Source organism: Nerophis lumbriciformis, linkage group LG04 (genome assembly GCF_033978685.3).
Source record: "Nerophis lumbriciformis linkage group LG04, RoL_Nlum_v2.1, whole genome shotgun sequence".
In the NCBI taxonomy this organism is placed as follows: domain Eukaryota; kingdom Metazoa; phylum Chordata; class Actinopteri; order Syngnathiformes; family Syngnathidae; genus Nerophis; species Nerophis lumbriciformis.
In genome coordinates this window covers 27,534,502-27,562,051 of record NC_084551.2, presented here as the reverse complement: position 1 = coordinate 27,562,051, position 27,550 = coordinate 27,534,502, and the positions used below count along the sequence as shown (strand labels likewise).

The 27,550-nt window shown below is 38.7% G+C and overlaps 1 protein-coding gene across 1 annotated transcript in view; it reads left to right on the top strand.

Moving 5' to 3' along the window:
* cdkal1 (CDK5 regulatory subunit associated protein 1-like 1) overlaps positions 1-27,550 on the top strand; it is a 532,667-nt gene that overhangs the window by 43,735 nt on the left and 461,382 nt on the right. Inside the window, exon 4 of the mRNA XM_061951156.1 lies at positions 20,693-20,777. Within this exon, the coding sequence (XP_061807140.1) occupies positions 20,693-20,777 (85 nt within the window). The remainder of the gene's footprint in view (positions 1-20,692; positions 20,778-27,550) is intronic.

Sequence of the window (27,550 nt, the reverse complement as noted above, 5' to 3'; positions counted from 1 at the left end):
CCAATCTCTTTCACAGACACACTGACTTCACTGCCCTTGACTCTTAACAATCTATCTCTGGCTATGTGGAACATATTTTCATGCCTGCACTGATGACCATAATGGCTTTCTGTCTGGGCTGCAGACTAGTGATTGGCCCCAATTAGTGCTTGAACCTAAGGCTTCATATCATTGCCTCTATGCAAGGTGATGACGTGTAATGGCAAAAATCTTTTCAGACTCCGTTTTTATCTTCCGACTACACGCAGCTCAATAAATCACCCTTAATGCCGATTTAAAATCACATTGAACCCACAATCAGGTTTTATCATCGCTGTTGGAATCTTTCCAACATGCAGCTGCCCATATGTGCATGTCCTTCTCCACTCTCTTAACCGTTATGTTCAATGTGGACAAATATGTTACTGCTAAGAAAAATTAAAGGGAACACTTAAACAAAACAATGTAACGTCTGTGAAACCAAACTGTCCACTTACGGAGCAACACTGATTGACAATTAATTTTGCATGCTATTGTGCAAATGGATTAGACAAAAGGTGGAAATTGTAGGCAATTATCAAGACACCCCCAATAAAGGAGTGGTTCTGCAGGTAGTGACCACAGACCACTTCTCACTTATGCTTTCTGGCTTACGTGTTGGTCACTTTTGAATGCTGGCGGTGCTTTCACTGTCTCATGGTATTATGAGACAGTCTACAACCCACACAAGTAGCTCAGGTAGTCAAGTTCATCCAGGATGGCACATCAATGCGAGCTGTGGCAAGAAGTTTTGCTGTGTCTGTCAGCGTAGTGTCCGAAGCATGGAGACAGGCCAGTACATCAGGAGACCCTTGTGACCTCCAGCAGGCCACAAAGGTCAAACAGTCAAAATCAGACTCTTTGAGGGTGGTATGAATTGGTAAATGGCAAAGGGGTTATACTTGTATCGCGCTTTTCTACCTACAAGGTACTCAAAGCGCTTTGACACTTTTTCCACATACACCCATTAGGGATGTCCCGATCCAGGTTTTTGCACTTCCGATCCGATACCGATATTGTTTTTGCACTTCCGATCTGATACCGATACTGACCGATACCGATACTGCCTATCCGAGCATGTATTAAAGTTTAAAGTTATCATGTTGAAAAGGGTTTTAGTACTCTTGATAACAACTAGCCAGCTGAATTAGGGGAGTTTGAATAATACACAATGGTTGCCCTGCGATGAGGTGGCGACTTGTCCAGGGTGTACCCCGCCTTCCGCCCGATTGTAGCTGAGATAGGCTCCAGCGCCCCCCGCGACCCCAAAGGGAATAAGCGGTAGAAACTGGATGGATGGATGGATGGATGGTAACAAGAAACTGACCTGTTCATTCAACGATAAACACAAAATAGACAAAATTATACATGACAAACAGAAATGGCATCATTGAAACTAGGGCTGGGCGATATGGCCTTTTTTAAATATTGCGATATTTTAAGGCCATATTGCGATACACGATATATATCTCAATATTTTGCCTTAGCCTTAAATGAACACTTGATGCATATAATCACAGCAGTATGATGATTTTCATTGATTGATTGAGACTTTTATTAGTAGGTTGCACAGTGAAGTACATATTCCGTACAATTGACCACTAAATGGTAGCACCCGAATAAGTTTTTCAACTTGTTTAAGTCGGGGTCCACTTAAATTGATTCATGATACAGATATATACTATCAGATATATACTATCATCATAATACAGTCATCACACAAGATAATCACATTGAATTATTTACATTATTTATAATCCAGGGTGTGAAGGGGGGCGCCGGATGTAAGTGTCAAAAAGACAGCCAAAAGAGTTTGATATGAGAATAAATCTAAAGTTAAAATATAGGGTAGAAATGCACCCATTTGCAGGAAATGTAGTCTTTATTTTCCAAATTTTCTTTCAAGGCTTGCATGTCTACATTAAAACATTCTTCTTCATACTGCATTAATATATGCTACTTTTAAACTTTCATGCAGAGAAGGAAATCACAACTAAAAAAATCACTAATTTTTTCATACGGTGTTGATCTGGAAAATTTTGCCTCTGCATTTTGATGGTGTGGGCGTGTGGCACCGAATGGAGATAAGCGTCTCGACAGACGTTACAATATTTGAACAATCATGACGAAAACTGTTTTCTCTGTCGTGTCCGTGTGTCGAAAATTGTTATGCGCTTATTTTTTTATTTGATTTTGTGCGTGGCATATAATTGCTATACGCAGAGGACGCTTGAGCAGTGCGCAATTGCACAGGCGCGCACCTTAGAGGGAACGTTGGTCACATGGCTGTGCTAGCATCAAAGCTAACGTTAGCCATGCTGCTACCTCTCTGCTGGGAGAGGACGTATACGTATGTGACGTATGACGTGACAGTATGTGATGTGTGTAAGAAGGTGCGCTTGCTGTCTGTGAGAGGGACACACAGAAAAGAGTGAGAAGAGCCTGTCGTGTAATGCCAGCAGCTAAAAGCAACTGCGTGAGAATCCACAGACCTGTGGATGTGTTGATGGTGTGCTGGAAAATGCGGAACGGAAATTAGGGAGCAGCAGAAAAGTGGAATGTATTATTTAAATCGGTGCGTTGGAAAACATGGACCAGAGTTTTTTTTTAAACTGGATCGGCATTTTCCCATGCCTTGCCGATACGCATTTTTTGGCATTTTGTCCCGATCCGATCCAAATATCGGATCGGGACATCCCTAACACCCATTGACTCATACACTCACACGATGATGGCGGGAGCCCTACCCACGATTCATCAGGAGCAAGGGTGAAATGTCTTTCTCAAGGACACAATGGACATGACTAGGATCGCGGAAGCTGAGTATCGAACCAGTAACCTTCAAGTTGCTGGCACGGCCTCTCTACCACCCACGCCATCCCAATGAGTATGAGGGCCCAACAACCCACCACCGTGCAGGACGTTTGGCATTTGGTAGAGAACACCAAGATTGGCAAATTTGCTACTGGGGCTCTGTGCTCTTCACAGATAAAAGCTTCACACTGAGCACATGTGACAGACGTGAGGGAGTCTGGAGACGCAGTGGAGAATGTTCTGCTGCCTGCAACATCCTCCAGCATGACCGGTTTGGCAGTGGGTCAGTAACGGTGTGCGGTGGCATTTCTTTGGGGTGCTGCTCAGCCCTCCATGTGCTCCCCAGAGGTAGCCTAAGTGCCATTCGGTACTGAGATGAGATCCTTCTTGGACCCCCCATGTGAGACCAAATGCTGGTGCTATTGGCCTTGGGGTCTTCCTAATGTGGTTGTAGTGTATCAGCAGTTCCTGTAAGATGAAGGCATTGGTGCTTTGGACTTAATCCAATTGAGACTGGGACATCATGTCTCGCTCTATCCACCAACGCCTTGTTGCACCACAGACTGTCCAGGAGTTAGCGGATGCTTTAGTCCAGGTCTGAGAGGCGATCCCAGCAGGAGCATGCCCAGGGACGTCATACAGGCACGTGGAGGCCACACACATACACTACTGAGCCTCATTTTAACTTGTTTTAAGGACATTCTGTCAAAATGAGATCAAAATCCAAACCGCCATGGGTTATTAAATTCTATTTCCATTGATATTTTTTGTGCGATTTTGTTGTCAGCACATTCAACTATGTAAAGAACAAAGTATTTAATACGAATATTTTCATTCATTCAGATCTATCCATCCATCCATCTTCTACCGCTTATCCCTTAGGATGTGTTATTTTAGTGTTCCCTTTATTTTTTGTTAGTAATTTATTTATTGCATGCACTGTAGTGTTTCTTCAATATTAGTCCCAGCTGGGGCTCCATTTCTGGACCCAGGTGTACCCTTTGCCAGCCAAATTGGGGATTTGCATCATAGCATGCGTCATTCCTGCCCCACCTTAAAGAGGGCCGCTGATGATTTTAATCTACATTTAGAAACACTTCCTTGTGGTCTCGATATATAATTCTCAAACTGTGGTATGTGTACCATTAGTGCTACGTGGGCTCCAAATAGTGGTAGTGGTCACCTAATTAAATATTCAAACAGTGTCACTGTTGAAACTGTGTTTAATGTTACAGTGGCCAAAACTATAAAAAATACTTTTTAATATAACCGATGCCTGTTTTTAATTAATACCTAAACCTACTATGCTACTTTATTTTAATGTAGGCCTTTATGGTGATACTTGGAGAGCCACTTTCTGAGGTGGTACTTGGTAAAATAAAAAATATATATAAAAAGTTTGAGAACTACTGGTTTAGATAATATGTATTGGATATTGTATGTATTGGTGTAAACTTTGTGTAAATTGCACTCCCTTTTATAACCCGTTTTTTCAGTCTTTCTGCAAAATGTTCCGCATTTTTATACATTTTAACTAGGGCTGTCAAACAATCAAAATATTTAATCATGCTTACGTAATTGCATTTTGTTCAAAGCTAACTCAAAATTAATCGCGATTATGTGCAAATAGATATATTTTTTCATCATTAATAAGTGTACCAAAGACAGATAATTTTCAAGTTTTTAATATGACTGGACAATTAATTTTATAGAAATGTTTTTTTTAGACATGCTTTTTTTTGAACAGCTCAACACTATATGGACAAAAACCCGCTTTTAGTGACAATAAAAAATTATCTTCATTGTGTTTGTGTCTTGCCGGATTTCGTATTTTGTAGGAATACAACATGCGTTTTCCTACTGTAGGGGTACTTGCATTCATAGAAGAGGAGTACACTTTCATGTTTAGATACCAGTTTCGGGTACTAAGCACCCAAAATGTGGATTGTTACGATCACGATTGTTACGATAAGACATTTTTTATTTTGTAAGTGTAGTTTGACTGGATGTGATGCAGAACGCTATTGTTATGAAACTGAAAGTGTGTGATTGGTTTGAGGAAAAGGTGTCCTGACACCGATATCAACCGATACCGATATATACAGTCGTGGAATTAACACATTTTTATGCCTAATTTTGTTGTGATGCCCCGCTGGATGCATTAAACAATGTAACAAGGTTTTCCAAAATAAATCAACTCAAGTTATGGAAAAAAATGCCAACATGGCACTGCCATATTTATTATTGAAGTCACAAAGTGCATTATCTTTTTTAACATGCCTCAAAACAGCAGCTTGGAATTTGGGACATGCTCTACCTGAGAGAGCATGAGGAGGTTGAGGTGGGTGGGGTTGGGGAGGCGGGGAGGTAGCGGGGGGGGGGGGGGGGGGGGTGTATATTGTAGCGTCCCGGAAGAGTTAGTGCTGCAAGGGGTTCTGGGTATTTGTTCTGTTGTGTTTATGTTGTGTTAAGGTGCGGATGTTCTCCCGAAATGTGTTTGTCATTCTTGTTTGGTGTGGGTTTCACAGTGTGGCACATATTTGTAACAGTGTTAAAGTTGTTTATACGGCCACCCTCAGTGTGACCTGTATGGCTTTTGATCAAGTATGCGTTGCATTCACTTTTGTGTGTGAAAAGCCGTAGATATATCGTTATATGCAAATATAATGACAATAAAGTCCATTCTATTCTATTCTATATTATGTGACTGGGCCGGCACGCAAAGGCAGTGCCTTTAAGGTTTATTGGCGCTCTGTACTCCTCCCTACGTCCGTGTACACAGCGGCGTTTTAAAACGTCATAAATTTTACTTTTTGAAACCGATACCGATAGTTTCCGATATTACATTTTAAAGCATTTATCGGCCGATAATATCGGCAGTCTGATATTATCGGACCTCTCTAGTTAAAACGTTATCGGTTTAACTTTGACAGCCCTAATTTTAAAGTAACCACTTTTTCTTTCTTTGGCCCCTACCTCCAAAACCTCTCACTATCAATTACCATATATTGGGTTTGTCTCAGTTTTTCACCGTGTTTTTTCTTCTAAAATAACCACCTCCACCACTTTCCTTGTGTATCATAAGACAGCTCCTTGTCTTCAACAGTAATGGACTCTCAGTTAGTTGTTCAGAACCGGAGACAATCCCAGAGGAATGGATGTTTTTAAGATGCTGTCAAACTGTTGGGTAGGAGAGCTCTGCTGTGCCCCCCACTGTGCTTAACTTGGCGTACACTCCAAGCTTCCGAGTAAACAATGACGCACAGTGACACTTGCACACACACACACTGTGATACATATCTCTTTGAAGAGACTCTAGATTATGCATTGGCTGTCTTTTCTGCAGTGATCTGTAGCGAACCTTCTTGCCAGTCACAACTTTGCACCCACTATTTACAGCAAATCACAGTAGTTATTTTAGTCTATACCCCACTAGCCTCTAGCAGAGATGACTGCAAGCTGACTTTCTCCTTTCTCTTCATTTCAGAACGTGAAATTTTCAACCCCATCAAGGTACATACCATGAGGCATGTTATCAGATTTTTTGCTGCTCCCTTTGGAGCCAAAATGGCTTCAGGGTCTTTTTTTATGAGCTGCTTTTTTGTGCCATATCATGACCCCATTTTTTGAGCATTTTTAATAGGAGCAAAGCGTCAACATTGCCTATCACGGATATCACAATATTCTTAGGCAAAGACTAATTTGTTGGTTTATACAATATTTCACCTTTTTTTTTTAAATTTCCTTATAAACAATTTGCCATGTTAATACATTTGGGTGCACTGTCAGAGTAGCAGCTTTATTCTTGCACGGCATCTAACCAATAAAAATGGACTTTGATTTGAAATGAGCAATTGACAAATATTCAAATATTGTTTTTTTATTGTTCCAAACCTAATATAGTCTCATTGATGTAGGTAAGTGTTAAACCAAGGGTGTCCTTTGTTTTCAAGGACAAGGACCCACAAACTTTTGGCGTGATGGAGCAGAGACCCCCTGCTTATATTCCTTGTATAAAATTGTGTTTTAATATTAACTGATCCTAAAGGTACCTTGTTATTGTAATAGTAAGATATTCAAAGAATACAGTATAGCACCGGTAATTGCTAGATTGCAACTCGAGCGCTAATAGCTAGCCATCTTAATTGCTAAGAATATTACACAGTATAATCTTTTTTTGTTTTTATTTTAAACCTGCAAGGTACAGTGAGTAGGGTGACCATGTCACTGCCATTTATAAACCAATCTTAATGTGTATTTAAAGGCATTTAATTTTGTGAAAAAATTGCAGGTTGAATTAAAAAATATATATATTAAAATGACAATTAAAATTTAATAACCCAGAATTTCACGACCCCACCTGCAGTACCTCTGCAGAACCGCTATGGGTCATAGGCCCCTGTTGAAGACCTCTGGGTTAGACATTAAGCTGTACTTTAAAGAAGAATCAACATATTTGTTTAAAAAAATCGAATTTGATGTTAAAATATGATTAAATTAATGTAAGTTGTATGTATTCATCCTCTGCATACTTTGTCTTTAATAGAGATCCTAGCATAACCGAAAATAAACATTGAGACAGTCACATTGAACCAGAAGTAATATTGCACAGCTCGAAACTACAGCTTGCAACCAGTGTGGTTGCCGTGTCGTTGCATCAGATGATTAATTGGTGGTGAGGAAGTGTGCGCGCTTGTAGTCTTGTAATTTGGCCGTTGATGTCAGGGTTTCCCCTAGATTGCCACTATATATTTGGTGGTAGGGTTGTGGTCGATAACACATCATCATATATATATGACATCATGACCATTTTAAATGGCTATGATGCATATATTTTCTTTAAAAAGGCTAAACAAATGTTTTATGTATATTTAAAAAACATGTTCTTAGTTATTACTAAGAACATATGTTTTCTTATTTTATTAGAATCAGCTTTATTGGCCAAGTATGTTTAACACACAAAGAATTTGACTTGGTAGACTGTGCTCTCTTTTCTTTCAATGCAATGTCATTTGTTGCTGCTTATTGTAAGGCTGAAACGACGCGTCGACGTCATCGGTTACGTAAATACGTCGACGCCGTTTTTGTGCGTCGGCGCGTCGCATATTTACGTCACACTACTGTCATGGCGGAGCGCAAAGCAGACGATGCGAGCGAGGGGAAAAAAGCACGCCAAAAGTCGTCAAAAGTGTGGGAGTATTTCAATAAACGGCCTAATAATGTTGTTGTATGCACACTGTGTCGAGCGGAAATGGCCTATCATAGCAGCACAACGGCTATGAACGAACATTTGAAAAGAAAACCCCCGACAGCGTTCTTGCCATCACCATCAACAAGTCATTCGTCCGCGTGCGTATACGTTGTCATTATTACACAAAAACATGAATGTGTCATTTGTATCTGCGTTGTAAATTCATAAACTAAAGCACCGTTTGCTCTGAGAGGCGCGTTTGGCGTGCCTGTTCAGTGTTTACAAAGACGCGCTCCTCTTTAACGCTGTGGAGAGGCGGCGGCGGCGAGGCGGGGCGCGCCGGGAGCGACGCCGCAAGAGACAGGGGATGACGAGCGAGCGAGGAAGAGGAGCTGAAAAGCGAGGAAAGAAAGAGAAAAGAGTTGGAAGAGAAAAGACTTTGTGTAAAATTAAAAGATTGTAAACCTGGCAAAGCCGTCTGGCGTTCAGTCTGTCGGTCCTGAAAGAACCCCACGGCACAAGACGTGTCACAAACGCTAACGTTAATTAGTTGTGCAAATACCTTTTACAACATTAACAGTTACATATACTATGTACAAACCAACAATTAACTTTCACTTTAATCATACTATCATTGTTGTGTTATTAAGCAAAATAAGCAATACTTTTACTTTTGTTGAAATGTTTACACTGTACACTTTTTTGTATTGGATGTTTAGCTTTATTTTTGCACATTTTAGCAAATAAGCAATACTTTTACTTTTGTTGAAATGTTTACACTTGTTACAGAATATTTCCGTTTTGCACTTTTTTGTATTGGATGTTTATCTTTATTTTTGCACATTTTAAAGCAAAATAAGCAATACTTTTACTTTTTAAATGCTTATACTATTCCAGAATATTAAGATTTGCACTGGATGTTTACTTTTATATTTGCACATTAAAAAGCAAATAAGCTACTTTTAATTTTGTTAAATGTTAAAAGTTTTAAATGTTTACATTGTTACAGAATATTTTGTCATGTTGTTGTCAATGTTGACTGAGTGGCCATACTTTTTTTTTTGTAAATAAAAGCCATGCCTTTTGAAAAAACTGGCCTACATTTATTTTTTCCTCTTCATTTTAAATAAAAAAAATAATCGGTAAAAGGAAAAATAATCTATAGATTAATCGAAAAAAATAATCTATAGATTAACCGATTAATCGAAAAAAATAATCTATAGATTAATCGATAGAAAAATAATCGTTAGCTGCAGCCCTAGCTTATTGTAAAAGGTAACACTGGCAACAATATATTATGCCCTCCCTGAATGTTGCAATTTAGGTTGCCGATGTGAACAGTCTTGAATTAGTAATAAAAAAAAATAACTTGAGGTGTTTTGTTGATATTCTCCACAATGAAATCACTGTAAAACTAAGCACACTAAGATAAGTACATTATATATACAGATGAAGTGCACATACACGAAGGAATCTTGTTAAATTGATAATATAGTTTGGAATGAACTGAAAAAAGCAATACAGTTCAGTGTTTCCCACAGGACAGGCATCTATTTGTGGGGGTGTGGTTGGGTGGCGGCGGCAGCGGCGATGACCAAGAAGAACGCGGAGTTGGAATATAATTACAACATTTTATGTACATATTTATATACAGATTTGAACAATTAGTGATTCACTGAAATATATTTATTAATTGTGGTTCTTAAAAAAAATATATCTTATAAAATATAAAAGCTAAAATGTCTCTTAAAGCTCTGCCCCTTTAATTAGTGAATACTAAATAATTTAACTTTAGCCTACTACTACAACCATATTATTTACCAGCAACATGAAGTGAAACAGAGGCAGAGGTGTCCTGCCACAGTCAGTCAACCTCCTCCTCCTCCTCCTGCTGCTGCTGAACAGGTCGCACCTGTGGTCCGGACTGTAGGCCTACCTCCTCTCCAAGTCGAGCCCTTTTCGGCCGTTGAAAATATTTTTCTATACTCATCTGTGTGAAGGAGTGAACATCCCACATTAGAATTTATTACTAACGAGCAGAACCGCTCTATGTACAGTGCCGTCTAACCTTAAGCGGCAGCAGCTCAACACATGCAGGGTTCAACGTTAAGGTTTTTTTTCTACTTGCCCAACTTCTCAAATCTACTTGCCCCAATATTTTTACTTGTCCTGCCTAGGTTTTTTTCTGGCTGTGTAGTGCTCATGGCTTATATCTTACTAAAATCCTTCCCGTTGACTATTTACAACACTACACAGTATTTATTATTATTATTATTATTATCTATAATTACATTTAAATGGCATTGCATACATGTAAAATTAAATGCTATTTCACATTATTTGACCAGTAGCAGTTACACTCATCTGAACAGGTCAGCCACCTGTTTAAAGCCCGATCACAGTTGAAATCTTGAAATGAAGGGCCTTTAATAGCCAAAACATTAACCTGGACAACATTTTAACAGCTGGTTGGCTCAGATTTTATTCTTTTCATTGCATTCACATGCTGCAGTGGACAGTGGACAATTTAGCTTCAGTCCATGTGTGTTTATTGACAACAGGGTTATAACCTGGACACGTTAGCTCGTTGGTATGAAAACAGATGATTGTTATTACGTGCGTCTGCCCCGGACCCAGATTCAAACAGCGGTGGTGTTAATGAAGCAGCGTCAGGCTGCTAACCGTCAGTTAAACGCTCGGTGAAATCGCGGATTAACGTTAAATATATGACGAGCCACGAGCGATGCAGCTATAACCTATCTACCTATAACACCTGTAAAAATGAAGCAATGCTACCACGCTAGCAAGCGTTAGCTAGCCGGCTATGAGCCACCAAGCTGCTAACTATCGCCAAAAGGCACCATTTAAGTTTTTTTCCCCATGGCATCCTGGATCAAGGCTTTCAGCAGCTTTTGGACGTTTGAGGTAGAAATGTAGGAAGCGCCATCATTATGAAAAGTAGCCGGCGAGTATTTTGATCCCGTCCGTCCCTCTTCCTCTTCTTCTTCTTCTTCTATTGGCGGAGTTACAATGCATAGTAGGCTACCGCCACCTACTGCACCGGAGGTGTAACTACAAGCAACATTCACAGACAGTCCCATTGCTTTTATGAGCGGTCGAGCGAGTCAAAAGCCGAAAAATCCATTTGTGGCGGACATAATTCTTTCGTGGCGGGCCGCCACAAATAAATGAATGTGTGGGAAACACTGCAGTTATACAGGATGAAGGTTGGCTCTAATGCCATTAGAGTTAATCACAGTGCACATATAGACAATCATGCACACTATCATTCATACCTATGGACAATTTACAATTTCCAATAACCAAACATACCCGGAGAAAACCCACGCATGCACGGGAGAACATGCACACTGATACCCCACACAGACGTCCAAACGAAGGTTCGAAGACGTAAATGTCATTGTCGGTAGTAATGTCAAAAACATTAGGGTAGTTTACACGGGCTTGAACAAGAAATGTTTTCATTAACTTGAAATCCTTTTCTCTTCAACTTTCTTGCCTTAGTTATTTTTTAATTTGAGATGGTTTTCAAACTCATTCTGGTAAATTATAGACTATATACAGTATATCCATTCATACAATATATTACTTAAATTTGTTTTAATGTAAAAAAAAATATTTTAATGCAAAAAATATATATATATTTTGTGTAAAAAACCCCACCCAAAAATACAGATTTTGAAGGTCTGGCGGCATTTATCTTGCAGTGGCGGTGCGCCACGATCAATTACATGTAGGGGAAGCCCTGGATGTGCCCCGGCTCTGTATTTTCAAATATTCAGATAAATTATATTATGTTCGTTGTTACCTTAATTTATTTCTTCATGCAGTGTATTACTGTAGCTAAATGGCTTATGTGTAATTTTCCAAAAGTGACTGACAGCTGAAAGAGCATCATGGGTCTTGTGCATGTGTGTGTGCGAGTGTGTGTGTTCACTGTTCCTCTAATGACAGTTGATTGCATTATCATCCATGCTTGAGTGGTTGCTTACCCTTCGAGACGGATAGACCAACTGCCAAACCCCTCAGGCCCTTATTTGTGCGTGTGCATGTGTGTGTGTGACTTGATTGGAGGTGAAATTCATAAATCCTTTTAGGCCCATTCACAGTTTGCCAAGTCAGTAAGGCAAATGTGCACACACAGGTAGTATACGATACACATGACACATATAGATTTATGCAGACACACAGCATTGCAGGCCCAAACACATACATTGCACTTTTAGCTGTGTTTTGCTGGGTATGTACTTTGGGGGATGTTTATAGTTTGTCAAATTGCAGCAAGATAGCTTACGTCAGGGAGTCCCCGATTACATTTGTCTAAGGACCAGAATTTTTCTCAGACACTGTAATGGTAAAAAAAGACACACATGCAGGAGAGTCATGAAATCTAAAAGGGCGAGTGCGTGTTTTGCAGGAACATAAGCCCGAACACTTTGTTTATCTATAGTGCCAAAGATACTTTAATATACTGTAATGTTTTTAAGATGCTATTCCTTACCACCATGGTGGAAAATAAATTCCAAGTTGCATTATCCCTAAATGCCTAAAAAGAATGCCTATGCATGCTACGCACACACCATGTGTGCACGCACGCACACACAGCAAGACGACACAAAAGGTTAACAGCTAAAGCTTCAATGCAGATATCAATACCATTTATACCTAGTATAGAACCATTTTATAAATGATACTAAAATTATAGGATTGATATTTATTATTTTTCTTGTTCTTCTTATTTAAAACATCTATTTTTTTTCAGGTTGCTTTTGTTATTTACAAACTTAGGCAGTAAGATCTCTGGATACAGAAAGGCTTTGAGGGCAAAACACAAATAATGCCAATAGTAGTTTTTGCTTTTGTTAAGTCATTGTGCGCTAGCCACTTAATTTTGTTGAAAAAAGTTGTATATAGCATTCAATACCACACATTGTCTGATTAATAACAATACTAGGAAATTCAAAATTTAATAAGATACGCTTGATGAAAATGTGTTCTTTGTTTAGTTACTTGCTATAAAACATTTTAAATTCTATAATCTATTGTCAAAAGTATCAGATCGGTGCTCTATATCGAATTGAATTCGAGGCCAGAAAATCGAATTGGGATTGGCGGCCAAAAATGTTGTTCAGGAAATCCCTAATTAATACGTGTTACCATTCTCTCTGTTTGAGATTGGAACCCTGGTTCCCTTTTTCAGAGAGCAAGTGTCATTACCCATTGAGCTAAGCTGACACTCATTGAGTACACCTGCAACAATAAGCAGTTTTATGTAAAACTGTATGCTTTCATTATATAAGTGATCTTTGGTGGGCCAAATGAAAGACATTTGCTGGCCAGATATTTCCTGCAGGCCTCCCATTTAAGGCTACTGGCCTAACTGCTATCATTGCCTTTTCATATGTCAATCAGTTTGACTAGAATCACTCACATTGATGCTGGGTGTATATAGTAGACTAGGACAATATACTCTAGGCTATGTAAGTGCCTGATCAAAGTATGTCCAGTAACACTGTTCAAGTTAATTCTGCTATAAATTATAATTTTATAAGAATACTTTGTATTTTACCGTATGACTCTGTACAGCTACAAAACCCCCTGGGTAAAAGCACTGCTTGCTTCTCTAGAGCAGTATTTTTCAACCTTTTTTGAGCCGAGGCACATTTTTTGCGTTGAAAAATTCCGGAGGCACACCACCAGCAGAAATCATTAAAAAACTAAACTCACTTGACAGTAAACATTTGTTGTCGTAATTGTTCGATATGACTTTTAACCATAACCATCAATATAGGTCTTGTCTCGCGCTCCTATTTTGGTGGCTTTTTCTCTCTTTTTGGTATTTCCTGTAGCAGTTTCATGTCTTCCTTTGTACAATATTTCCCGCATCTACTTTGTTTTAGTAATCAAGAATATTTCAGTTGTTTTTATCCTTCTTTGTGGGGACATTGTTGATTGTCATGTCATGTTCGGATGTACTTTGTGGACGCTCCACAGTAAGTCTTTGCTGTCGTCCAGCATTCTGTTTTTGTTTACTTTGTAGCCAGTTCAGTTTTAGTTTTGTTCTGCATAGCCTTCCCTAAGCTTCAATGCCTTTTCTTAGGGGCACTCACCCTTTGTTTATTTTTGGTTTAAGCATTAGACACCTTTTTACCTGCACACTGCCTCCTGCTGTTTCCGACATCTACAAAGCAATTAGCTACCGGCTGCCACCTACTGCTATGGAAGAATGTTACACGGTTACTCTGACGATTTCTAGACAGCACCGACACTCAACAACACTCAACTGGTTTGCAAAAAAATATTTTTAACCCAAATAGGTGAAATTAGATACACACCAGTGTGCCACTGCACAGTGGTTGAAACACTGCTCTAGAGGACACCGTTCCTCTTCCCCTTAGTAAATCTTCCTATCCTGACAAGCCTTGATGCACACCACTGGGGTCACTGCCACACCCCGCCTTTTGGTCTACCTGTCCTCCCAGCCAGCCTGGCATCCAGCTGTCTGGTCAGCCAATAAGGCCAGACAGGCCTTGTTAGCTCAGTCAAGTGTATCTATTCACCCCAAAGCCAACCTTTGCACCAGCATGCTGGCTCCTATAAACCTCTATGCCACTGTATCCCAAGGTCAGCATGTCCTGTGTGTGTGCCTGTGCGTGTGTAAGGATAAGAGGGCGGTGTGAGGAGGGTAGAGTTGTAGATGCGGGGTGAAAAGGATGGAGGGCAGAAGACAGAAATGACAACACAAATGTGTTTGTGTGCGCGTGCATGAAGTGATGTGTTGGATGGGATGGAAAAGTGGGTCATGATATGTGTGTGTGAGGCTCCAGGAGTATTCTTTTGAGCCCCAGGGTAGCCGCTGTCTGCTTCTTCTGTGTCTCTCGCGCACACATTTGCATGCATGCACACACAGACATACACACACCAATACGTTTGCAGTGGCAGTAACATTTGCCTTCTCAGACTGTCTAGCAGAGCACACTAGATAGAAACAGATAAAGTGCAGTCCAACTTTGCAAAGTAGGTCTGGGTGTAGAATATGCATATGCAAGACGGCAGCGGAAGTTGGGCTACAGTATATGATATGTGTTCATAATTGAGAGTGACAATTAAAGGGAACTCTTATCAAAGGTTTATGGTGCTAGGAAAGCAGTGTCTCCAGAGCTCTCCTTCTCACATGAATATATAAGATCTGACTGCTCTCAGCTTCACTGGACTGTCTGCAAACCCAAGCAGGTTACATAGAATAATTCCCAAAGGAACTTCTTAGTGCTTGTAAGCATAATCATTCTTTCATTTCATACTTCAGATAAAATAATTTGGTGTGCCGGTTGCTGCAACGCGAGAGAAAGGCTTTTTTTTTATATGTATATTTTTTTAATACAGTTAGACCAACACAGAATAGTACTACTTAGTTTAACCAAAAACAACACGGAACAATACAGATCAACTTCCTAGGTAAATATGAAATGCAGCTACTAAGTTAAAGTGAGTTGTAATAATAGTTTACACTCCATATTTGTCTGTTTGTCACATCTGCATATGCGGAGTTTGGGAAGTTATCTTATTCCCATCCGGCCTGTTCTTCTGTTTGTGTGTATCCCTGCTCTCTGACCCTGCAGCTGAGCCTTATTTCAGTTCCTCTGTGGGGTGCGTCACGCACCTGCGGTTAAATCAATAACAATACAGTGCAGAATGCCTAATTTTGTCTTTTTTTAGGTCATTTTTAGACCTCATTTGGATGGTAACTACTTCTGGCCAGCTCTTCTTTTACCTCCTCTCTGGATGACAACAGCTTAAATTTATTTTGCTCTATCTGCCTGACACGTGTTAGCTTTTCCTTGCTTTTAACCCTGGCTTTTTTCATCTATGCTTTTTCAATGAATTCACCCACTCCTATAACCCGCTCTCCTCATCTCCATAGTGAGTCTGGGATTGAAATGTGTTATGCATGACCTTGTGTACATGTGTGCATGCACTGACCCCAGGGGTTGCCTTAGCAATGTCAGCCAGGTCTGTTTTATAGATGATTCTGTTGTGGGATCAGCACAAGATATAGGCACACCGAAAACATATGCACATGTAGGACAGCTCATTGATTGAATTCACCTTTTTCAATCAGATTTTTATTTTTTTTCCCCAGAATAAGCTAAGATACATATTCACTTGTGTGAATTATACATCCAATCACATTCAGACAAATAGTCAAATGGAGTCAAAGGTCATTTCACTTTCATCGATATATTTATGTAATATAAAATGTAGGCTATTTTACTGCAAAGGAATTTCCTCATTACTGAAACATGCACGAAAACCAATTTATTTCAGGGTCAACTGTTGTGAAATGAAGTATTTCTTATATTGTAAATATAAAACTAGGTCCATTGTCCTTTTTCCAGTGGGGTGTAGTAACACTTTATAGTAGTGTTTGTATGTTAATGAAATATAATGATTTTTTTATGTCTGTGTGTGCTGCAGGCAAACTGTTGAACAGTGGAGACAATCTCTGAAGGTATTGCTGGTTGTACATGACCTCAAGTCCGATAGATGTCTCCACAAACATAAACACACAGAGCAGGAAATCAAGTAAAAACAGAGTAAAAATTCTGCATGCATGCACTGATCTTGCCTGTGGAAATTAATTCCAATTATCTGGAATGATTCCAGATTTAAAAATTCCCTTTTGGGGAAAAAACTTTTACATCTTGTAATAAGTCTATGTTCTTAAGAGAATACCGGTAGTTGAAACTCAAAAAATGTTAATATTTCATTCATTCATGTCAGCAATTCAACTTCATATGTGATATAAACGTATTACATGCAAAGTGAAATACCGTATGTCGAGTCTTTATTTGTTCTAGTTTTGATGTTCATGGCTTAAAGTTTTTGAATACCCCAAACCCCCTAGAGTTGCTTGTCATATATTGGTTACACCTAGTAAATCTAATTTCTGGAATAAACAAACTTTTGCACAAAATTTAAATTTTTTTTGAGTATCACCTGTATATTGATTCGCTTCATCACATTCAGCTATTTTTTTTAATGATATCTGGCTTGTATATTTGGCTCTAAACCTTTATAATACCGTATTTTCCGCACTATAAGGCGCACCGGATTATTAGCCGCACCTTCAATGAATTGCATATTTCATAACTTTGTCCACCAATAAGCCGCCCCGGATTATAAGCCGCGCCTACGCTGCGCTAAAGGGAATGTCAAAAAAACAGTCAGATAGTTTAGTCAAACTTTAATAATATATTGAAAACCAGCGTTCTAACAACTCTGTCCCAAAATGTACGCAAATGTGCAATCACAAACATAGTAAAATTCAAAATGGTGTAGAGCAATAGCAACATAATGTTGCTCGAACGTTAATGTCACAACACACAAAATAAACATAGCGCTCACCTTCTGAAGTTATTCTTCATTCGTAAATCCTTCGAATTCTTCGTCTTCGGTGTCCGAATTGAAAAGTTGCGCAAGCGTGCGATCCAAAATGGCCGGTTCCGTCTCGTCGAAGTCATCGGAGTCAGTGTCGCTGTTGTTGTCCAGTAGTTCTGTGAATCCTGCCTTCCGGAAAGCTCGGACCACAGTTGTGACCGAAATATCTGCCCAGGCATTTACGATCCACTGGCAAATGTTGGCGTATGTCGTCCGGCGCTGTCTGCCTGTTTTAGTGAAGGTGTGTTCGCCTTCGGGCATCCATTGTTCCCACGCCGTTCGCAGTCGTGATTTGAATGCCCTGTTGACACCAATATCCAGCGGTTGGAGTTCTTTGGTTAATCCACCCGGAATGACGGCGAGTGTTGTATTTGTGTGCTTCACTTGTTTTTTGACACCATCTGTGATGTGGGCGCGCATAGAGTCGTATATCAACATGGACGGAGCTGTGTGAAAAAAGCCACCCGGCCTCTTCGCGTAAATTTCCCTTAACCACTCGCTCATCTTTTCTTCATCCATCCATCCCTTCGAGTTAGCTTTTATGATGACGCCGGCTGGAAAGGTCTCTTTTGGCAAGGTCTTCCTTTTGAATATCACCATGGGAGGAAGTTTCTGGCCATTAGCATGGCAAGCTAGAACCACAGTGAAGGACGACTTCTCATTCCCTGTGGTGCGAATATTCACCGTACGTGCATTTTGTAGTCTGGTCTTTACAGATGTAAACACACAAAGGAAATGAAACGAAATATCCGCGCGTTTCTTTTTCTTCCGGGGGCGGGTGGTAGCTTACAGTAGAAGAAGAAGCGCTTCCTGTTCTATGGGGGCGGGTGCTTACCTTGGCGGTTGCTTGCGTAGAAGAAGAAGCGCTTCCTGTTCTACCGGGAAAAAAGATGGCGGCTGTTTACCGAAGTTGCGAGATCGAAACTTTATGAAAATGAATCGTAATATTAATCCATATATAAAGCGCACCGGGTTATAAGGCGCACTGTCAGCTTTTGAGAAAATTTGTGGTTTTTAGGTGCGCCTTATAGTGCGGAAAATACGGTACTCAGTAGCCATAGTATCCATAGTGAATAAACAGTAGCTATAGTGAATGCTTGGTTTTGTGGTTGCAACCCAGCAATTTAGGATTAAAACAGGATCAAAATTGAATTCACACTTGGGGATGACATTTTGTGAGTATTATGTCAATTGTGAATAACCAAGATGTTATTTTTTTAATAGTTTTTTGGTAAATTGTTGTTTTAACAAGGCTAGCCAGAATGTGGTAAGCATACGCTTGGTTCGCTGGATGGCAGATGGGGGACAGCTTAGCAGTAAAATCTTGGCAAACAATTATTTAGTATTCGGAGTGCCATTTTGTCTTTGTGATGTCTTTGCTATTAAAACCAGCTTATGTGTCACCCTGAACTACAAGCATTGTCCTTGACTCTATCACTCCAGGTGAAAAATCTGGGTGTCATTTTCGACTCTGAGCTAAGTTTTATACCACATTTTAAAAATAGGTTTTTATCTTCTTAAGAATACAGTCAGAGTTTGCCCTTTTTTTCTCTCAGGGCAACACACAGATGCTAATGCATGTTTTATCACAAGTCGTATAGACTACTATAATGCCCTGCTTTTGAGTCTTTGTAAAAAGGTTATTGCCCCTATACAATTGCTCCAAAATTCACCTGCACATGTCCTGACGAAGATCAGAAGGTGGGCCCACATTACACCAGTTTTAAAATCACTGTATTGGCTCCCTGTTTGTTTCAGGATCAATTTTAAGGTTATTTCTATGGTTTATAAATGCTTTTATGATGTTGGGCCTTTTTATCTTTCAGATTTTATTTTACCCTACAAATCTTCGCAGACCCTGAAATGCTCTGGCCCAATCATTCCAAAAGTCAAGACACAAAGTAACGAGATGGCATCTTTCCACTATTATGGCCCCCGTTTATGGAACAGCTTGCCAGAGGACCTCAGGGCTGCAGAGAACGATCATGTTTTTAAATACGGGCTTAAGACCCACCTTTTTGATTCGGCTTTTAGCTAATATTCATTTATTTTATTGAAGTCATTCAAATTTTTATCCTATTCGTTATGCTCGATTTTATTTAATTGTATTTATTTATTATATTTTTTTACTGTATATATATATATATATATATATATATATATATATATATATATATATATATATATATATATATATATATATATATATATATATATATATATATATATATATATATATATATATATATATATATATATATATATACATACATACAGTACAGTACAGGACAAAAGCTTATACACACCTACTCATTCAATACGTTTAGATTTTATTTAATTGTATTTATTTATAATTTTTTTGTTTTGTGTTTTTTATATATATATATATATATATATATATATATATATATATATATATATATATATATATATATATATATATATATATATATATAGTACATGCCAGAAGTTTATACACACCTTCTCATTCAATGCGTTTTCTTTATTTTCATGACATTGTAGATTGTCACTGAAGGCATCACAACTATGAATGAACACATGTGGAGTTATGTACTTAACAAAAACATGTGAAATAACTGAAAACGTGTTTTATATTGTAGTTTCTTCAAAATAGCCACCCTTTGCTCTGATTACTGCTTTGCACACTCACTGATCCAAAGAAGTGTACCATAACGTTCAGACCTGTGCATTTCAAGCAGGTCACCAATGCGCAATCATGGTGAACACACCTTTTTTTTAAGCAGACACACGTTCTCACGCTTTCCAGGGTGCTTATCTCACCCCTAAGGAACTTTTTTCATCAGATAAGTCAACTGTTTTTTGCGCACATCTGCAGTTACAACATCTCACATAATTACCTGATGGCTATGATATGCAAAACATTTGCAAAACACTCTCTTGCCATTGGCTATACCCTAATTCCTATGCAAATCTTTCTAGAGATTTCCTCATTAGTTTCTTATAGTTGTTGAAATACTGTGTGTGCAAACTTGCCTGCTAAGTCATTTAGGTACAGTAATTTAGGGAGAAACTCAAAACAATTGTATTCAGGGTTGTTTTTAAGTACTGCTATATTACATATATTTTGCTTTATTGGAATTATTTTTAATGCCATGTTATCATATTTATATTAACTACCTGACGGCCAGCTAGGTAAACCAAGTTTTATATTCTTCTGTCTTTCTGTAGATGACCCAACAGAAGCAGACCTATGGCTCCTGAACAGCTGCACCGTCAAAAACCCTGCAGAAGACCACTTCAGAAACTCAATCAAGTACTATATACACACACTTTTCCCACTGACATTTTACATGCAAAACCCTATTTATTATTCATTTAAATATTCATTTAAAGTTAACCCATCCAACCATAGCTTATTATAAATAAACATATTTCTTGGGACTGCTAAACTGCTATATGGGTGTTTTCACCAAATCTTTTCCACTTGTGTTTTAATGCACATTACACACACGTGCACACAGAATGGGAAACAGGGCGCTACATTTGCATAAACACAGTGAAATTAGGGTACAAAGTGTTTTGCATTTTGATTAATTTTCCACCATCATTGGCACACCCACACCTGGCGGGTGTGTGCTTACTGTGCTAGTGTGAGCAAACAATGAGTCACTGGCTGGGTGACTGCAATTTTTTGCTGTTTGCTACTGAAAATAGATTATGAAATAGAAAAGATAATTTTAGTGGAAAGGTTGGGCATTTTCACTATTTAATCAGAACCTACAGAATTTTGCAAGCTTCATTGTGATTGTTGTCGCCTAAAATGTCTGAATTAGCAGATTTTTTCAAAATGTTGCTGCAAAATTTTCAATGTTTTGAAGCTTACTTTTTTCAATAACATAGCATCAGGGTAGAATTTGATCAATTTGTCATCAATGTTGTTCTGTAAAGGCAGTTCAGGACAAATCTGTTTGGTTTTTATTGATTTGATTATTAGTTTACACACACATACATGCACACAAACACACACTTTTTAATACAATACTCAACAAAAATGCTTAGTTTTACTAACTTTTGCCACTTTACTGTATATTTTAAAGTTACTGACCTTGTGTATTTCGGTACGGATGTGGATGTGATAGCGTCAGTAGTGGTCACTTGTGGGTCTGTCGACAGCTTCCGGGCATCTTTTGTTAAAGTGCCGGTCAAGTAATAACTTTGCTTGTAGTCCAAAAAAATGTACCACCACTTTCATAGAAAACATCAGGAAACTGACTTGGATGATTTTTAGCTGTAATGTTTGTGAATGTGAGTGTGAATGTTGTCTGTCTCTGTGTTGGCCCTGTGATGAGGTGGCGACTTGTCCAGGGTGTACCCCGCCTTCCGCCCGAATGCAGCTGAGATAGGCTCCAGCACCCCCCGCGACCCCACAAGGGACAAGCGGTAGAAAATAGATGGATGGATGTTTGCTTTACAGGATGCTTTAGTATTGTGTAATCGCAAGATTTGATGTTGCAGTGTTTATTTAACAATGGCTGAAGCAATATTCCACATCTTTATTATCACAATAATCCAAAGGCTAACATATAATGACTTTGCAGCACTCGTCTTCATCACTGAGTTTTAACAAAAAAGTAAATTTGCATCAAAATGATGAAGTCACTTTTGCAGCAATGTTGCGGAGATTTAGGATAATTGGAAGAAAGCAACAAGTGCGGGGATTGTCTGAATTTGCGCAAATTGGCGCGATCGCGATATGTGAATTCCCAGAGAGACTGTTTAAGATGCTGGAAAGAAACAGTAATAAAATCAGAATCAGATACAGCAGTAACCAGTGGTAATTTTGTTGACTAATATTTTCCTCCGAGTTATTGTCACTTTTTCTTATGAAAATAAGACGATTAATAATCTAAACAAATACACGTTGACTGAAAAACATTTACAAAATATACTGACAAAATTTATGTCAACAAATAAAAACAAGATGAAAATGTTGACAGGAAGGAGAGTCAATCACACACTTGTCCTTGTAAGATAAAGAAGTTGGATTTCTACATCTCACAAAACAAAACTGGATGTGTTTAACATGTCCCACATCGTGTGCACCTGTGAAAAAGTGAATAGGACACATTTCAGTTTTGACATTATATATGTAAGTTAAAGCAAGTTCTATCGTATTACTTCTTTACAAAAAATTATCAAGTATTTTTGTCTTCCTCAAGGAATTGTTTATCTAATAGTAAATCTAAAGGCATGGCAACTTGAACTGTGGTTCAATGTGCTTATGTCACACGCACAGCACAAAGAGGAAGTGGATGCAGTTTTTCCTATTTAATTATTTATTTGAGGCCGATATTTATTAACAAACCAAAGGCTCCAGCCCCCTTGCTATCCTGAAATGTACAAGCTGTAGGAAATGGATGGATGTATGGACAAAATTTGCCATGCCACGAATGTGTGTTTTCTGCTTCCGGTTCTCCTGCACTCACAAACAAATTATGATGAAAGTATCAGAATGAGAATTAGAAATACTTTATTAATCCCTGAGGGGAAATTCTGATTTTCAGCACGATCCCATTCACAGAACAGGAACGCTGATTGGTCTGCCAACTTCCGGCGCCCCTTAGCATCGTAACTCTGTTTTACAACACACCAGTGACGTGCGGTGAGGTTCATGACTGGTGAGGCACTGACTTCATCACAGTCAGATTTACAAACATATGAAGCCTAATGAGTATCTTATTCACCATTTGATTGGCAGCAGTTAACGGGTTATGTTTAAAAGCTCATACCAGCATTCTTCCCTGCTTGGCACTCAGCATCAAGGGTTGGAATTGGGGGTTAAATCACCAAAAATGATTCCCAGGCGCGGCGCCGCTGCTGCCCACTGCTCCCCTCACCTCCCAGGGGGTGATCAAGGGGATGGGTCAAATGCAGAGGACAAATTTCACCACACCTAGTGTGTGTGTGTGACAATAATTGGTACTTTAACTTAACTTTAACTTTACACATACAAACTGTAGCACACAAAAAAGCACATTTAATTAAAAAAACGTTATTATGGTCTTAGCTTTACTTATAAGTGCGGGAACAGTGGTGTTCGTGTTGGAGGAGTTGTGAATGAATGAAATATGAAATCCGTGCTGCAGTCTGCAGGTGTACCTAATGTTGTGTCCCTGCAGTCCTTCACGTACGGCTCCTCCGGCGCGAGCATTGTTGTTTTTGCACTTTTTGGCTTCTTGTTAAGTTTTTTTGGGTGGATTCGGTCTTGCACGTGGAGGGTTTGGGTGTGGCTTTGGTTGGTGTGGCGCTCCCGTCGGGGGGTGCATTAACCGGCACCAGGAGGCGGGATTACTGCGAGCATCAGCCAGTGCGTCTTCGCAGCAGTTTTATGATTACTCAGCACAAGAAATACGTTACACACATACAGTTGTTGACAAAATACACTGTACATTATATACCTCAGCTAACTAAACTATGGAAATGTATAATATAATTCATATAGCAATACGGTCTCACTGCACAGCAGGCCAGCAGTTAGCCGAGTCATTGCGCAATCCATGTTGAGGCACTGAGTGACGTGCCTCAACTGGCTGCTGATCACCGCACCGTCTCTTCTCAGTATTTGAACGGCAAATGTGAAAATTCAGCGATTTTGAATAAAAATAATTTAAAACTGGTGAAGTTAAATGGAAAATAACTTTATAGTATAATCACTGAATACATATAACAATTTAATACATTTTTTTTCTTTTTACATTTTTTTTCTTTCTATGATGGCAGGTGAGGCAGGGCCTCACCTGCCTCCAGTGACCGCACGTCACTGCAACACACATACATACCAGATTTGCCAAAGACGTAGCATAAAAAATATAGAAAAAGTGCCTGAAAGATATTCATTGGGATTGACCTGTGGAGCAAAAAATTACTAACGCCATCATCCCTGACCATACAATAATGCGGCTTTTGCGTTAAACAAATGCTTTGCAGGTAGAGTAGATAAAGGTTCTTTCAAATAAAGTTGAAATAGTCCTTATCTTTAATATTTTTTGTTTTAGTCGAATACATTTACTGTTATTTTAGGTCACTTAAATGTTGACTAAAACTCAATCAATTTAGATGACTAAAATGTGACTAAAACTAAAATAAATTTTTGTCAAAAGACTATGAATAAAGCTAAATCAAAAACTGCTGTCAAAATGAACACTGGCAGTATCTCAACATAAATATGTAATTGGTTCTGTCACGGGGCTCTTAGCTCAAAAAACTTGTACATCAAATCGTCTCTCATTGAAATGTAGTGCTACATTCAATAGAATGTAGCACTACAGTAGTTTTATTAAGTAACTCTGTCAAACACACCATCAGCAGATTTTTCTTAATTGCATAGCTATAAGCTATTGCTAGTGTAGGACCGGATGTTTTTGGTGGATCTTACGTTGTTCACTGTGACATTTGCTACACCAACTAATGGCGGGGATGCTTCTAACTCATGTTTTTGCTTGTAACTTAAAGTATAACAATTAGCCGATAGACCGTTCTTATCTCAAAACACTTAGGTTGAGGTATTACTGTAGTTAAAAGCATGCTATTAGTAAAAATGTTTACCCCCAAATTAAAATATTTATTTAACCTAAATAATCTTTCAGCACTTATTTTCACTTGTTTTCACTGTTTAGAGAGAGAGAATGCAAATGTATTATTTTCTATTATGATATATCTATTTTGGGCAGTACGGTGGGAGAGGTGCTAGTGCGTCTGCCTCACAATACGAAGGTTCTGGGTTCGATCCTGCGCTTGGGACACTCAGTTTGCATGTTCTCCCCGTAACTGCGTGGGTTCCCTCCGGGTACTCCGGCTTGCTCCCGCCTCCAAAGACATGCACCTAGGGATAGGTTGATTGCCAACACTAAATTGGCCCTAGTGTGTGAATGTGAGTGTGAATGTTGTCTGTCTATCTGTGTTGGCCCTGCGATGAGGTGGCGACTTGTCCAGGGTGTACGCCACCTTCTGCCCGAATGCAGCTGACATAGGCTCCAGCACCACCCGCGAACCCGAACGGGACAAGCGGTAGAAAATGGATGGATGGATGGATATATCTATTTCTATTATTTCTGCATTTTTTGCCAAGTATGTATGTGTGTGTTATTGGGGTTAAACTTGTGAGAGAAAGTGAGGAAATGGATATACCACTGGGCAAACCCATATCCAGTGTACTTTCTATGTCTACTGTTTAAGCAGGAGCTCAGGTTTTATATAAGATGTTAATATAGTGGCGTGTATAATAGGATTACTATTTTGGTGTAAGTATGTATGTTTTCAATGCTAAAATCCATAGCTGTATGTTTTCAATGCTAAAATCCATAGCTTAATTCAGTGTCCGGCATCTTTCAAATCAATGAAAGCAGAATGTGTTAAAGAAGATGTTGCTCAACAGCGTGTAATTAAACATTTCTATGCGCATGCATTTTAGCATGTGTTGAATTTCTCCACTTGACTGTTTCTAGTAATTTATGTGATCAAGGGAATGTGTGCTTAATGAATTAGAACCAAACTCAGGGGTCTGTACTTCAGTTTTTAAAATAAACCAATTCCCATGTTTTATTTAGATTCATTTCATTATACTTTTAATATTCATGAAGCAACCATAAGAGGGAGACAGGAGAAAAAACAACATTCTTTTTTAATTGAAAAGGGACACACAGCACACAGAATGAACACTTGGATTGAGTCCAAATTGTATATGCTTTGCTTATATTGTGTATTTAGCCAGATGTGAGCACTGGCGTTGCAAGTAATTACTGTGGCCTCTGGAAACACTCTTCTGTTGGCACCGTGTTGCCTCCACAGACTTAGACTTTTTCATTTTTGTGCAATCAGTTGCGATAACTTTCTTGTGTTTTTCTGTGTGTTGGAATAGTGGGATTGACAAAGTTTCTGTGTTTTTTGCAATAGAAGAACCCTAAACATTGTAAGATCAAATGATGTACTCATTGTTCTATTTCTTTGAAAAGTAATACTATTGAATACTTAATTGTAATTACTATAATTTGAAGCTATTTATTTAGTTAATTTGCTGATTTAATTACCAAGTGCCAGAGCATTTATGCTTTTTTTTTTTGCTTTATAGTTATGAGCGTTGAATATGCATTATAGCCCGAAGCTGCATCTGCTGATTAATAAGATGTCCACTGTTAGGCAAGTGATTTTACAGTAGACCCAGGGCAAAGAAATATACAGAATATATTAAAATATATCGACATATATATTACAATGACAAAAAGACAGTCATCTGACTGCATCGCAATTGAGCATGTATTGCTTTTTCCTTTACTGAAAGTGAAACATTGAAATTTAGTAGTTCATAAAGATTGCTCATATTTTTTCAATCCTTCAAAAGTAGCTACCCTAATTCATCTGCCTGGCGGTATACTATTAAATAACGTCGAACATATGTACAATAAAAATACACTCTGATAATATATTAACACATTGTCAAAACCCTAAAACTGTCCAAAATTGTCCAACAATTCATAAGGATCAGCTTACAATTTAAAACAGATCAAATTGTCACACTTTAAAACATGTATGTGTAGTGTGTCTTTAGGGTTGTTGTGGATACCCAAACAGTCGTGATATTGCTGTTGAGCCCCGGTGTGGATTATGTAGACGTGCCGAATTAGCAGCCTGCAGAGATTCTTTGTTACATTTTAAAATTAAAAAATAATTTGAGTGTGTGTGGCATATTTAGGACTTACGCTTGATTTATGCCAATTGTCTATGCATTTAGCTTGTTAGCTTCCTTGGTCGTGAGTAAACGATGACAATTGAAGAGAGGGTTCTAAAACTGTGTTTAATATAATAATTACGACAGTCACTTTAATTACGAATCCTGATTTGAAGCTGAAGTGTGTCAAGCAAGAGGCTTTGGTGGAGTTAGCTGACATAGTGTAAGGTGGCACCTTAATGCAGTAGCGTTATGTAGGCTTTATTAGATTGTGAACAATATACATTTCTATGGGTGTCTCAGATTTATTTGCTTTCTGCAAATGGTCCCGGAATTTAACAATCGCGAGTACCAGTGATTTA